Source organism: Leishmania panamensis, assembly GCF_000755165.1.
Source record: "Leishmania panamensis strain MHOM/PA/94/PSC-1 chromosome 18 sequence".
NCBI lineage: Eukaryota > Euglenozoa > Kinetoplastea > Trypanosomatida > Trypanosomatidae > Leishmania > Leishmania panamensis.
The window spans coordinates 585,473-599,781 of NC_025863.1; the positions used below are offsets into that span (position 1 = coordinate 585,473).

Genomic DNA, 14,309 nt, shown 5'->3' on the forward strand with positions numbered 1-14,309 from the left:
TTTCATCCGCGTGTGTGTGTGTGTGTGTGTGTGTGTGTGTGTGCCGGCTGACGTGTGATGTGGTGCACTCTCTCGTCAGTGTTTTCTTCTGTATCTCGTTGTTCTCGTTTTGTTTGTTTCCGCCTCTTCAGATCTCCTCTGCCAATCCGTCATTGTCCTTTTTCAGCCACTTACCCACCCACTCTCTCTCTATGCCCCATCTCCCTCGTCCGCTCTTACCCGCTAACTTACCGCATACAGAGGCTGAGCTACTTTCATATGCTTGAGCGTCATTCCTCTCTCACTCTAATACCTTGTACATTTCTTCCCTCTCCTCCCCCCTCGCACTGCTAACTGCGCTCCTTACCTTCTTCTTTCTCTCTCCACATCGCGATACTATTACTAAACCGTAGGACAAACACTCGAAGGCACCCCCGCTACACTCACACACTTCAGCCAAAGACGACGAAAGCGAGAGGGGAGGAGGCGAGGCTCACCCGCACATCTTAGGGCCCACCATCTCGCACGTGCTTCTGACGGGACGGGGTGCGGAGAAAAAAATCCGGTTCGGAGCTATGCTTGCCTAGCGCATCGTTATCCTCGCCAACGTCTGTGGAGTTGCATGGAGGAATGTGAAGGAGGATAGAAGGGAAGGCAAAAAAATATCATCTCTCCTTTTTTTGTGTTTTTGCCACTCCTTATTTTGCCATCATGATGCTGGCCAGCTCACCGCGGTGCCTCAGGGGCCCAGTGCCCGCTCTCCGCAGGGGGAGGGGGGGAGGGGGCAACGCCCTGCAGCCTGCGCTTGGTCGCGGCGGTGGGCTCGCGGCGTCGGCAGGGGAGAGGGGTCTGGGCGGGCGCGGCGCCACAGTGACGCACGGTCATGACCACGGCAGTGCCAGCTCACCACGAGCCCGGCATCGACGATCCAGCACGTGCACGCATCCGGCTACAGCCGCCCTGCCTCTGCGGCGCGGCGGTGATGCCGAGCGTCGCACTGGGCCTACCCCCGCGCCGTGTGCGGTGGTATTGCAATGGGCTGAACGGCGCCCAACCGCGCTGGCTGCGCCCGGCTCCTTGAGATGGCCGTGGCGGGGCGGCGGCATGGGCGAGCCGCGTGGCTGTATGGGTATACGTGTTGGCCTGCTCGTGGTAGAGCGGCACGTTGGAAGGGAAACGTATCACGATTCCCTTTTCTACGTTCTCACTCCACCCCCGGCTCCTCCGCTTTCAAGAGAGGCACTCCACGCACAACTGTACAGCGGGGCCTGCACGTGCACCATCTTGCGTTTCGCTTCATTGCTCATTCTTCTCTCATCTTGTGATTTACCTCCCCCCCTCTCCCTCCTTTCTCCCGCTTCAGCAGCACTGCTGGACGGCGGCAGCGCACGATCGACAGTTGAGGTGCGTCTGTGATTGCGCGAGTGACTCCCCCGACTCTGCGCTTCATACGAGTGCTCCTCCTCCCCCCCCCTCAAAGGAAAGAGCGAAGCAGAGGAGGAGGAAAAGGTGAGAAAAGGCAACGGCACACAGCCTCTCACCATCTTTCATCATCACCGTCAAGGTGTTCCGTTCTTACTACGTGCAACTCTCGGTGGCTCTCCTTGTTGGCTTTTCACTCACCTACGTACGCCTCTTTTTCTTTCACCGAGTGGTTTCCAAAGATGGGCGGCCGGATCTCGCGCGAGCAGATGAACGACTACCGTGAGGTGGTGAAAGATCGCCTCTCCGAGGAGGCTATCGGCTTCCTGCACACCCGCTTCATGAAGGCCGCTCCGTCTGGCGTCATGACGCCGCTCCTCTTCAAGCACTACATCGAGAGCGTGGGGGTATTCAAGAGTCGTAAAATACGCGAAGAACAGCGCCGGCGCCAGCAGGGCAGCATTTTCGATAAGTTGGGGTCCGGGCGCTACACGCATAAAGGAGAGAAGCTGGGGGCTGCTGCTGGAGGCAACCAAGGCGGCGGCAAAGACGCAGCACAGGAGGATGGCATTGACTATTACCAACACCTCTTTCGCGGCTACGACCTCAACAACGAAGGGGTCATCACATTCAAGAAGTTTCTGATCTACCATGTGGCAATCGTGTACAGCACCGAAGACCTCTTTTACGTAGTTTTCAACACCTACGACGAAGACGGCGACGGCTTCCTGTCGCTAAAGGACATCAAGGCGGTCATCACGGCAGCGACGCGCTACGTAGGCGACTACGACGTGAACGACCGTGAGGTATGCCGCGTAATTGATGAGGAGTCACGCCGACTCATGGGCTTTCTGGACATCCGCAAGCAGGGATACATACAGATGGAGGACATGCGACTCATTACGCAAAAGTACCCACATGTGCTGGAGAAGATGAAATGTTTGATGTGAGAAAGGCCGGAAAGCAGGATGATGCAGCGTGAGAAGTAGTACTGCTCGTGGAAATGTTATCGTTGTCTTTTCTGTTCTACTCTCTCTCTCTGTGCCCCCATCCTCGATGATAGACGAGCACGCTCATCTTCGATGTTCGCTGTCTCCACCACCACCTACTCTCTGTGCGTCTCTGTTGCACTGCGTTCCTCTGTCTCGCTTTTTCCGTCTGTGTGTGTGTGTGTGGCTTTTTTTTTTCAAATCGCCGTGTTGGCGCCATGATCATCGTTTTCTTTCGTTTTAGAAGCAGAGTTGCCCCCCCCCCCCCCGCTGTGCTGCCGAGTGCGTTCATGCCCGCTGCTGTCCGTTCGCGTGCCTCCCTCTCTCTCTCTCTTCTTTTGTGCGGATGTGCGCATGAACGCTGGATGAGGAGATGAACGGATGCCCACAGGCTGGCGCTCTCCCGTGTGCTTCCTCCTTCGTTGCGCCCGTGTGTCTCTCCTCTTTCCCGCGCGCGCTCATTGATGCTTTTCATCACCTGCGGTGCGTGTTGTGTTTTGATTCTCGACCCCATTGCTCAGGCCTTACGGGAAACACACGTGCGGGCAGCCGAGAAGGACAGCATGCCGTTGCCTTCTCTCTTTCTCTCCTCCTTGAGCTGCAGCGGCCTCGTTACCCTTTCTGTATCCCTTCCTCTTGAGCTCAAGGCCCTGCCGCCTTCTGTGCAATGCCGCAGGGAGAACACTCGAAGAGAAAAAAATAATTGACTGATTGTATGGAGAGGGGCGCTCAGCATCTCGGAAGAGCCCAGTTCTGCTGCTGTCTCTCCCGCTAAGGGGAGACTGCGTAAAAGAGCATGGCGGCGCGCGTGCATGTGCGCGCTTCTCCCTTTCCATGGGAGCTTTGCTCTCTTGTCAGTGATCGTTACCCCCGCTATGTTTCCCTCGCGCCAAGACTCCGTCATCAGGGCAAAGGGAAATATGTATTCGGTGGGACGGGGAATAGTGGGCACCACGCAGACATTTTGTACTCGTGAGTGTTGTTTGAGGACTCGCTGCCTTTCCTTTGCATCCTGGCATGCATGAGCAACACGAAGCCATTGGTTTCGTGAGCTTTGTTCTTCTCTTTTGCGCTTGAACTCCTCTCTTTTTCTTCTCTCTCCCTCTCGCTCTCCTCGTGTTTTAGGGCTTTGTCCTTCCCCCGATTAGAATTGGTGTTCGTCAAAGAAAAAAATTGCTGCTGATGTTGCGACCGTGGCCTATGAATGATCTGTGCTGCCTGATCGCTCTTCTCTCTCTCTCTCTCACTACTGCTGATATCTACCACGTATTGCCTCAACAACACCGCGGGCCCTCCAAACAAACAAGAAGGGAAAAGAGAAGAAAAAAAGTGATTTGATCGCTGAGGGCGCATTCCACACATCCCCCACGCGCACACTTTGATATCATCCATCTATACAAAACAAAGAAAATCCCCACACACATACGCTTCGGGTGGGCGTGTGCACCTTTACCTGCTTGCCGACACAGCCGTGCGGCTGACAGCCACTCTCTCTCCCTCTCTCTGTGCCTGTGTCTGTGTGCGTGTGTGGACTGTGTGCGCTTGCGCCTCTTTTTTTCTGTGTGCGGACATCGCCACGCATCAGCCGTTTCCGCTGTTTTGATGGTAAGGCTGCTGCTGGCTGTTGAGAAACTCTGCATCGTATTTTAGACGTAACGCGCTCCCTGTCTCTGCCTGTCTCCCCCCTCTCCCTCAGCAGAGTTATTTGCCCGATTTGACTTGTGTGCTGGGCATGCTGCTTGCCTTCCTTTATTTACTCTCCCCTTCTCTGTTGGTTTCCACCTCTTTTCGTTTCACTTGTGCGGCGGACGTGCGTTGTTCTCTCTTTCCTCACTTCTCTCCTTTTTTTTTCGTTTCGTGGTGTTGTTTTGGGGGTTTTCGGTGAGTTGGCGCCGTTCACACTGCAGCCGTGGTGGTCCTCTGTTGTTTCTGCTAAGTCACTATCGGGTACGCCTGTCTGCCCGCCTGTGTGGCTCCGCGAGAGAAGATATCCCCCCCAATACCCACAATCACGCCCCCGGCCGTCGTCCCCTCTCCCGTTCCTTTCTCTTCTCTCTCCTCCTCCATAATCTGTCGCCCCCGTGTGTTGTCTTCTCGTCTTCGTGTTTTACACGCTTTTCTCTACCGCGGCGGTTTTTCTGCTCTTTTGACTCCCGAGCGCCGCCTTTCTCACGCCCTCCCGTGACCAACCTCATCTTTGTTCTCGAGCTGCGTCTCTCGTGAGACACCTCCTCACCTTTTCGATCCTCTTCTTTCTGGCTGGAGCATTCTGGCGCCGCTTTGCCGTTGCCGTCGTTGTTGCAGCTGCTGTGACGCCCGCCCGCTCCTGTCGTGGACGTTTCAACTTGCGGCTCAGGGTAACCCAGTCAGAGAAGTGGGAGAACATTCATACCTTTAGTGGCTCGTTGTTGTTGGCGTGTGCTGCAGCCTGTGTGTATGTGTGCGCGTGTGTGTCTGTGCGTGTGCTGTTTATTGTTGTCGGCCTTCTGTTTCTCTGTGCGTGTGCGCGCGCGTCTTCTATCACTTTACCTTCGAAATCCGCATTGCATTCTACGTCTGAGCCTCCTTGTCTTCCTTTTTTGTGTCTTCAAGTCCCCCTCTCCACATCCTTGCCCCTCCCGCTTTCTCTCTCTCCGTGTCGTCGCCAGCGCCCCGCTCCCACATCACACACCCAGTGTGTGAAGACTACCCCAAGGGAGAGAGGAAGACCACAGAAGAGCCATTGTTGTGCACCGCATCTTTTCATTGCACTTGCCTAACCGCCTCTCATCTACCCTCAGTCACAACACCTACCTTGAAGAAGGTGCGCACTCGCTCGGCACAACTACACAGACATCAGCAACAGCGAAAAGGCAAAGAAAAAAAGACGCGTGTGCCTGTGTGTCTGCGCTCTTCTCACTCCCTCTTCGTGTCTCCAAGGTTCTCATTTTTTCCCCTTGCGCTCACCCATCCACCCACACCCACACACGCACGTACTTCCGTTATTTTTCTTCTCCCAAGGTTCTTCCCCGTCCCCCATTTCTCCTCCTTTCCTCTTCTTCCTCGCACCCTCCACCTTCTCTTCTTCCCCATCCTCAGCACAATCGTGACGGAAGGAGGAAAAAGCTGCGGACTGCGCAGCCGAGAGCAGAAGAGTCCAGTGAGGGCGCGATAAGAAGAACAGGCGAGCAAACGCATAATAGGCGAAACGGCATCAGGGCTGCGCAGCTACTCGCAGAATCCCACCCAAGGGGGGACTTGCCATTAGCGAAAAAGCCGACGACAAGTTGCTTAACAAGAGCGAGAAAGAACAACAGAACTGAAGACGAAAGCCAAGGCTCTGCATCCACTTAGCGAAGCAGTTGAGTGGTTTTCTCCCTCTTCTTCTCTTCGTCTGCTCTTTTTCGCTTTTTTTTTTCGTTTGTTGCTGTTGTTGTTTGGCTGCGACCAACTGTTGCTTACCCGTGCGCAGTGGGCTCAGGTGCGTATTTTTATCTCCACCCCTCTCCCATCCCGTGCTCTTCTCGATCGAATAAGCATCGCACCCCCCCCCCCCACACACACACTACTTTCTCCTGCGAGGTCTGCTTCTCCCTGTCTCTCTCTCTGTGTGCCTCACACGCGCTGTCCTGTCCAGAGCCCATAACACCATCGTTGTTTGTTTCGCTCCGTTCCTGCTTCCTCGTCGTGTACGCACAGAGCCGCGCTACTTTGCCCACCTCCTCCCTTCCCACTGAGAAGAGAGACGAACTACACACGGGTAGCCAAAGCGGCCAAGCAGGCAGCTGAGGAGATTGAGGCAACAGAGCGCGCTCAAGGAGAAGGCGAATACACCCTGTTATCAATCGAGGTGCGGCTGCTTGACGCACTGCAGCAGCGCAGGTGCGAGAAAAGAGAAGAGTGGCGACAGCTGCAAAGCATCTAAGGAAGAGGGAAGCATCGAGTGCGAAAGCCGATACTCCGTGGAGACTGAGAAAGAGAGAGGTCGCATCGACTGGCATCTTCAAGTGCCCCCTTATTTTCCCTTACACTGCTGTCCTTTGGATTGACGGTGAAGGCGCCCCAAAATACCTCGCACCCAACGCTAGCCCCTTTCTTTGCCACCACACTTCTTTCGGTGTTCGTGTGTTTGCACATCACCGCCTAGCAGGCTGCTGCTGTCTCACGTGGGTGACCTCCTTCCCCTCTCTTCGTTTCCCGCTGATTTTTCCACCCAGCCGTATTCATTTTCTTCTTCACGTGTCTGTATTTGGCTGCGTTGTCGCTCTCACAGACGTATCCACACGCCGCCTTGTCTATTTCGCCGACTCGTCGCTTCTCCCTCTCTCTCTTTGTGTGTGTGTGCGTACTTTCATCGTTTTCTTCCCGTCTTTCTGTAGACATCGGGGACAACTCCTGTGACGCCTGGCCACACTTTCGCCACCGCATCCTTTGTTCTTTCCCTACCACTGCGCTGTGTTCTCATCTTTTCGTTTTATTTTTTTTTCTTCCCTTGCTTGGCTGCCAGATAGGCTTTGCATGGTGGCGCATCTCTGCGCCGTTGCCCCCCTCCCCCTCCCTCCCACTCCAAAGCCCAGCGATATCTGTGTATAGATTCTCTCCCTTTCACTCTTCTCCCTCTCTCCATACACACACCCACACACACACATGCATACACGCCCCTCGGCGGCACTCCCCTTCCTCGTGACTTTGCATTCACTCACTCACTATCTCTACATTTCTCCGCCCCCTTTTCTTTCCCCCATTCTTTGTGTTTCTATTGGTCCTTGCTGCTGCTGCTATTTCACCGTTGTGTGCGTGTGCGCTTTACCTCCCCCATATCCCCTCTCGATTTTCCATTCACACATTTTCGTTCTTTGGCTTCCCCCTCGTTGCTCGGCTCGTCTACTCACTTCAGGCTTCCTCCTCTCCTTTCTGGTGCGTCTCTCTCCATCCCCTCTCCCTCCTTTCCATCCCCCCTCTCTTTCACTGGCTCTGTTTGTTCGTCTTGGTGTCCTCGTCGCTATCGCTGTAGTCTCTCTCCTGAGCTCCGTCTTGCGTGCTGTCTTTATCGCTTGTCTTCTCCATCACTTTCTTTCTTATCTTCCCCCCTCACGCACACACACACACACACAATCTCTCGTTTGTGTTGCGAAGTCGCGTCCCTTTCGTTTTCGTTGAGTAGTTGATTCCTGTGCAGGTTTGTTGGCGCGCGCCCACGTGACTTCGCGTCATCCCTTACCCTCTTACGTCTTTGCTTCTCTCTCTCTGTCCCCCCATTCGTTCAGGTTTGCCCTCGGTTTTCTTCCTTGTCTGCGTGTGTGTTATATCCGACGTGTTGCTTTGCACTTGTGCGTGCCTCACTGAATTTACTCGTCCTGCCTGCCTTTTCTCCCTTGACTGGTCGTCTCCTTTCCCCCCTCTCGCACCTCCCTCTTTTTTTCACCCTCGTATCTTTGCGCCCACCCACACCTGCAGAGGGGGGAGACACACACGCACAGCCTGGCACCCCACTGAGGTCAGTGGCAGCGGCGTAGCGTCAGATCGACTAGGGAGGAGCAAACACCGCAGTGATAGCACAGCGTTCCAGAGTACGCAGGTGAGTCACTGCAGCACACTACGTACGCGGCAGTGTACGGCACAGCAGTACTGAGTGCACGGAGCTCCTCCTGCCTACCCTCCTCTCCTCAGCCCCGGAGCAGCGTCACAGAGGGGCGTTTGCTTTTTCTTTCCATGTGCGATATGGAGGATAGCGGTGTCCTTAGCGGCAGCGGTGGGTCGCCCCCCACTGTGACGGCTGCTGCCATCGCCGACTGTGATGACGCCATGCCTGCACTGCGACAAAGTGTTCTGGCAGAGGTAGACTCTAGCCCCAAACCGGGCTCCCCGAGCGGCGGTTTCGGCAGCGCTAGCTTGTCAGAGAAGCACTCGCCCTGCATTCAGGACCCTGGCAGCGGCGGTGAGAAGGGTCACCTGTGGCTGCCAGACTCGCTCTCCAACGTCGCCGAGGAAATGGCCACGTGCTCGCCAGGCCCAGCTAGTCGTACGTCTGGCCGACTTCTCTGTCACGAAGACACCGTCGTGTCTCGGCACAACGCTGACGAAGCCTTAGCAACATCACTACCCACCTGCTTGAGCTCGTCGCAGTCCCCGCTGACGCGGACGGAGCGCCTGCCTGCGAGCGAGAGCGATATCCTTGACACATGTGACCTGAGCAACGCAGGGAACATCCATGTCTCCACGCTGCCGCTTCGCTCCGGTTGCATTCATTCACTCACGATTGCCTCCACACCACCGCAGTTACGACTGCGGCGCAGTACTTCGCTTCCACCAGTCGGGAGCGATAGCAGCCACACCCTGGCTGCGCGACTCACCCCCTCGTCTGCTGTCGGTGGCGCAAGGGGTGATGCAGGATCTCGCACTTCACAAACTCCGCTCAGCGGGGATAGCGGAAAGGAGAACAGCAGGACTGATAGCACTCAGTCTTCATCAGCTGCACCGCTGCCGCTGCAGCGCTCTCCTCACTCAAAGGAGGTTGCCCGCACTAGGGGAGGCGGTACATCGCATGGCGGCGGTAGTGAGCAGCCGCCGACTCGCCAGCTCGACTCTTTTTCAAGCTCTAAACCCTCGAAGTCGCCAGACGACCACGACCCGAATATGCCCACTACCGGTGCGTTGGCGAGCAGCGGCGCCGAGGAAGCACAGCTGTCACCACTGCCATCATACACTCTGCCGGTAACAGAGGGCACCTGCCATCAAGAAGTCATCGTGGCAGACGACAGCGACATCCCTGTTGCCGTTGTCGCACACACCAAGAAGCGCAAGAAGAAGAAGAACAAGAAGAAGGCGGCAGCAGCACTCGAGGCTGTTGCGGTCGGGGAAAAGGACTCTGCCATGTCAGCCGTGATGGGTGCCTGTGCTACTGGCGGTACTGTTGCATCAAGCGGGGGCAGCGTTATGCTGAGTAATGCCGTTCCCGTGACCGGATCTTTGCCGCCGCCGCCACCCATCCCGATGATGCCCGGTGGCGGCGGCGGCGGTGGTGGTAACCCCAGCGGCATCGTGCCTGGAGGATTCTTTGATCCTGGCGGCAGCCAGGGCCATGGTAACATTGGCGGCGGTTCGCTGCTATACAGCAACTTTCCGCAACCTCAGCCACAGCAGCAGCACTTTCACCACAACCTCAACAGAGCACGCGGGCAGTTCATGGTGATGGCCGGCTGCACTCAGGGTGGCGCCAGCGGCGATGGTGCAGGTGACCTGGCCATGATGGGCTACTCGATCAATGGCGGCCCCGGTGACACTGAGGGCGGCGGCGGCAACTACACGAGTGCTGGTACACCTGTTTGTGCGGGCGGCGACGGCGGTCCTTATGGTCAACGAAGATCAATGATAGGGATGCCTATGATGACTCCCAACTACCACTACCACAGCCGCCATGACAGCAGTGGGTCTGCTGGTGCTTATGGCTACTATCCTATCGGGATGAGTGATTACGGCAGAGGAAGAGCCGGTGGCATGTCGCCCGGGCATGCGCAGATGGGCCATCAGGGTATGGGAAGGAATCTAAAGGAGGGACAGCGACCGCAGCAGCAAGTTCAACAGCAGCAAACACCTTATCTCTATCCACCTCAGTCCATGCTGATGGGCGGTGGCGGCGGTGCTGGTAGTAGTCCGTACCAAGGGAGCACCAGTCACATTCGCCACGATTCTACTCACCGAAGTGATGGTGGCAGTGGCCCGCAGTATTCTTTGCAGCCACAGCAGCAGTATCAGCAACAGCAGTACTACTATCAGAGCCTGCACCACAATTCTAAGCCCTTTTTTCATGGCGGTGCCTCCTCTACGAGCGGCGCCGATGCGAATGCGATGCAGGGAGGGCTGATCATTCCGACAGCTGAAGGGAGCGGTGCTGCTGAGGGCGGTGGTCGCGGCGACTACGCCGGCGGTTCAATGCAGTACAATGGAGAGGATGTCATGAGTCAAGTGCAGCCACAGGTGCCCCCAGAGGACATCCTGCCGCCACCTCAGCAACCCCAGCGCAACGTCAGCTTTCGGCCACCAATGCCAACATTGAACTCGTTCGGCATGTCCTTCCATCCGCCAAACAGTGCTGCACTGGCAACCGTTGCAGCAGCTGCTGGCGCCCTCAACAAGGGCAGCGGCAGCAACGGTCATGTAGGTGGCGACAGTCGTGGAGGCGCTTCTGGAGCGATGATGGCCAGGGACAGTGGGGCAGCGCTGATCGGTGAGGCGAGGCTGCTGCGAGAAGAGGTGATGGCTGCAGATATCGCTGCGGATGCGGCACCACGGCCGCTTTTACAGTTCACGCCCGAGGTGAGTCCGCGCCTCTGTCGCCTGATCAAGCGCGAGGTGCTGACGTACTTGACGCCGTCGCTGGCGTGTCTGCAACGCCGCCGCAGTCAACTGGAGATACTGGCTGGGTACATCACTGCCGCGCTGCGCCACGCTGGTCGACAGACCGGCCACGATTATGGCGACATCTCTTACTACATCTTCGGCAGCGTAAACATGCGCACCCTGCTGCCGGACGGCGACAACGACGTGACGGTGGAGGTGGACGGCTTGGTGGCGAGGGAGTCGACACTGACGCCTCCCCCTTCTCCCTCGCAGCCGGTATCGTCAGCCTCGCTCAGCGATGGCGGCGGTGCCGCCTCCGATGTCTTCACCAAGCCGATCATGCTACCTGTGACCACTGACAGCAGCACTGGTAGCGTTGAGGGAACGATGCAGCTAACGACAACCACAGACGGCTGCCCGCGCCTTGTGGCGCCTGCAGTGCTGAGCATCGCGTCCGGCGAGGTACTTGGTCGCGTGCGGGACTATCTGCGCAGCGCCAAGACGCCCGTCTTTGTCGACTCCTTAGTGATGGCAGAGGTGCGCGTGCTGAAACTGGCGATGGAGGGGTGCAACTACGACATCACGATTGGGCAGTTTGGCGGTGTGAACTGCGTGCGCTTCTTGCACGAGATGGATGCGGTAATCGGGGACCAGCACGTGCTCAAGCGCACACTGCTGTTACTCAAGGCATGGTGCTGCTACGAGGCCCACATCTTGGGCGGGCAGGCCGGGTACATCGGCTCCTACGCCGCGACGGTGATGCTGATCTCGATGCTGAATACAGTAGAATTCCTCGAGGACCTTGACGTAGGGAAAACTGACAGCAACGGCGACGGCGACGGCGACGGCGCGGCAGTGGCGGAAGCAAAGGCATCAGCAACGTTGGAGCCTCTGATGAGCGGCGACAGCGCTGCGGAGGAGGAGGTGCAGCCTCTGCCGGAGAACCTTGCATCCTCGTCCACTGCACCGGCGACCGCGGAAACCAAAACCTCCGCCAAGAAGGAGTCCAATGCGGACCCGGAAGGTGAAAGCTTCCTAAGAGCTACCACAATTCAAACGAGCAGCAACCGCGGCGACTGCTCTCACGATCGCACCTCTACCGAGCAACCAGGGTCGCCCCCAGCCCACCCTGTGGACTGCAACGCCACTGCCACTGCCGCTGCCGCTGCTGCTGCTGCTGCGCCGCGTCGACCTTTGTCGCCACTGACGCTGTTCGCGCGCTTCTTGAAGTTCTATGCTTATTTCGACTTTGAGCGGTACTGCGTGACAGCCTTTGGCCCACTGCCGCTACACAAAATCACCTCAACACCGCTGGATCTGAGCTACCTCGAGGTGGACACAGCGCACAGCACACCGCTGAGCGGTGTTGCCGCGTTGAACAGGGCGACAACCGACTTGGACTTTCTCGGGTTGACACCGGAGGGCGAAGCAGCGATTGGCCACCTTCTGCGCCGTCGTCAGAATCCGCTGCTCACCGTCAGCGGCGTTAAGCACCTGTTGGACGAAATGAACCGCTCGCGGCGTGCTGAGCGTCAGGCACGGCACGAAGCACGCCAGCAGCTGGGTGACACTGACGCTGCACACCATGCATCGGTGCACTGCAGCAGCAGCACTTCCTCTCCTGTGAAGCTGAACCGCCCCGGGTGCGCCGCCGAGGATGTCGGCTTGATGTGCCCATCGTGCAACACTGCCGTCTTCCCTGTTCGAGACATGAATGTGCTGGACCCACTGCGGTGGAGCAGCAACATGGTTCGTGGGGTGTGTCGCAACCACCTTCAGCGCATTCGGCGTGCATTTTTGGAAGGCCTGCGGCTGCTGGATATCGCGTCGCAAGAGCTCGCTGGAGACATGGCGCAGATGGACGTGGCTAGTGTCAGCGCCTCAGCGAGCGCGAGTTGTACCGCCGGAGCTGCCGGTGCGAGTGCGACGGGGCGCCGGAGAGCCACAACTGCTACCACGAAACCTGCAGCGTCTCCAACGTCGCAGTTGTCTGCCTTCAGTGCCGCAAGCAGCAGCAGCCGCAGCTGGAACGACAGCGCTGCGAACGGCGGCGCAGGCCAAGCACGTGTGCAGCAGGGTTCCATGAATGATGCCCCGATGTACGGCTCCCCGGTGGGCGCAATGGATGCTGGTGGTGGTGGTAGTGGTGGCGAGGTGCAGTTGTGCCCCGGCTACCCTGCACCGCATTCGCAGTGCACGCGGCGTGAGGCCAGTGTTTTACAGTTGCTGTTCCCACGCACCATCGATGCTATTCTCAAACACAGTCACGTGAACTGCCCGTGGAGTCATGAGGGGGATAATGCGGCAGCGCTGGCAGCGGTACCGCAGTGCCAGGGTTGCACAAAGCCCTCCCTGCTGTGCACTCCAGCCATCCGCTGCATGTGCCAGCCGCAGCTCATCTTCCACCCCTCCAGCACCAGCGGAGGCGGCAGCACTGCTGCCGCTGAGGTGAAGCAGTTAAAGGAACTGCAGCTGGCAAGCGGGAGGACCGCATCCTTGCCCACCTCTACTGCGCCGCAGCGGCAGTCGCCATCATCGATCGTCTCGCCAACGCAGAGCAAACTTTACCAAGGTTCAGGAGGGCGGCGTGGTAACGTGGCGGCGGTGGAACAGGTGGCGAGTGAGCTAGACGATGCATTTGCTGGTCAAGACACCAGCGAGGCAGCCCGTCACGATGGCCCGCTCGGAGAGTCGATGGTGCCCGTGGTGGAGCAGCCCCTGGCGCGTGACAGTGTGGTAGGTGGCGCGACCGGTTCACAACCGCCGCCACCGTCGTCATCCCCGCCCTCTGCGTCGCCGCTTCAGGGCAGTCTTTACGGCCCAGGCGCAGTGGAGGGCATGTTGCATCCTCACACACACCAGATGTACATCCCCGGCAGAGCGGGCAACAGTGGCGGCTACGTCTCAGCCTACCCGGCGGCGCCGCTTTCACCTACCACGCCCAGGGAAACGTACTACGCCATGCACGCTGGTGCTGCTGCAGGGGGTGGCTCTGGTGGCACCGGCAGCACCGGTGGTTACAGCCTCTCTTCTGGTCATCACGGCAGTCGAAACATGGGGCCGCCGTCACAGCAGCACCAGCAGCACCCTCATCAAGCGTACGTACGCGTCGGTTCCATGTTATCCACGACGATGCAGGGCAACTACAACATGAACAACGGAGGCGCCACCGGCAACTCGAGTCAGCGCGCCTACGCGACTAACCAGACGGCACCAATGCCGATGGAGGGGAGTGGGTATGCGTCCTACGGGGGCCATAGCTACGCCCCAGTTATGCGTCAGCAATACCAGCAGCGCGGCGAGGATTGCATTGCGCAACACAGCAGTGGCAATCACGGCTACAAGGGCGGCGATCGTGGCCTGCAGAGGACGAATCACCACAGCAACAACCGCAGCAGTGACAGCAGCGCACAGGCACTGCTGATACAGCGGTTATAATTGATCGTGTGAGGGACAGATACAACGTGGTAGGCGATGGGGTGGGTGGGGCTCTTGGGAAACGTGGAGGGCGGCGCGGAGAGGGATGCTGGTGAGGAGAGGGTACCCTCGGCTTCTGTGCTGATCTTTGTATGCGTATGCGTGTGTGTGTGCCTTCGCGGT

General features: G+C 57.9%; 2 protein-coding genes across 2 annotated transcripts, besides 1 other annotated feature; both read left to right on the top strand.

The window, feature by feature from the left end:
* Nucleotides 1-690: 690 nt before the first annotated feature.
* Nucleotides 691-1,148: a repeat region.
* A 495-nt stretch (nt 1,149-1,643) lies between these two features.
* Nucleotides 1,644-2,351, top strand: LPMP_181400 (hypothetical protein; the record flags this gene model as incomplete). Its single annotated transcript, XM_010699672.1, has 1 exon — nt 1,644-2,351. The coding sequence occupies one exon, from the start codon at nt 1,644-1,646 to the stop codon at nt 2,349-2,351; it is 708 nt and encodes a 235-aa protein (XP_010697974.1).
* Nucleotides 2,352-8,081: 5,730 nt separating this feature from the next.
* On the top strand, nt 8,082-14,147 carry LPMP_181410 (hypothetical protein; the record flags this gene model as incomplete). The annotated part of the gene is made up of 1 exon (XM_010699673.1): nt 8,082-14,147. One exon carries the CDS (start codon nt 8,082-8,084, stop codon nt 14,145-14,147), a length of 6,066 nt encoding a protein of 2,021 aa, XP_010697975.1.
* Nucleotides 14,148-14,309: the final 162 nt, after the last annotated feature.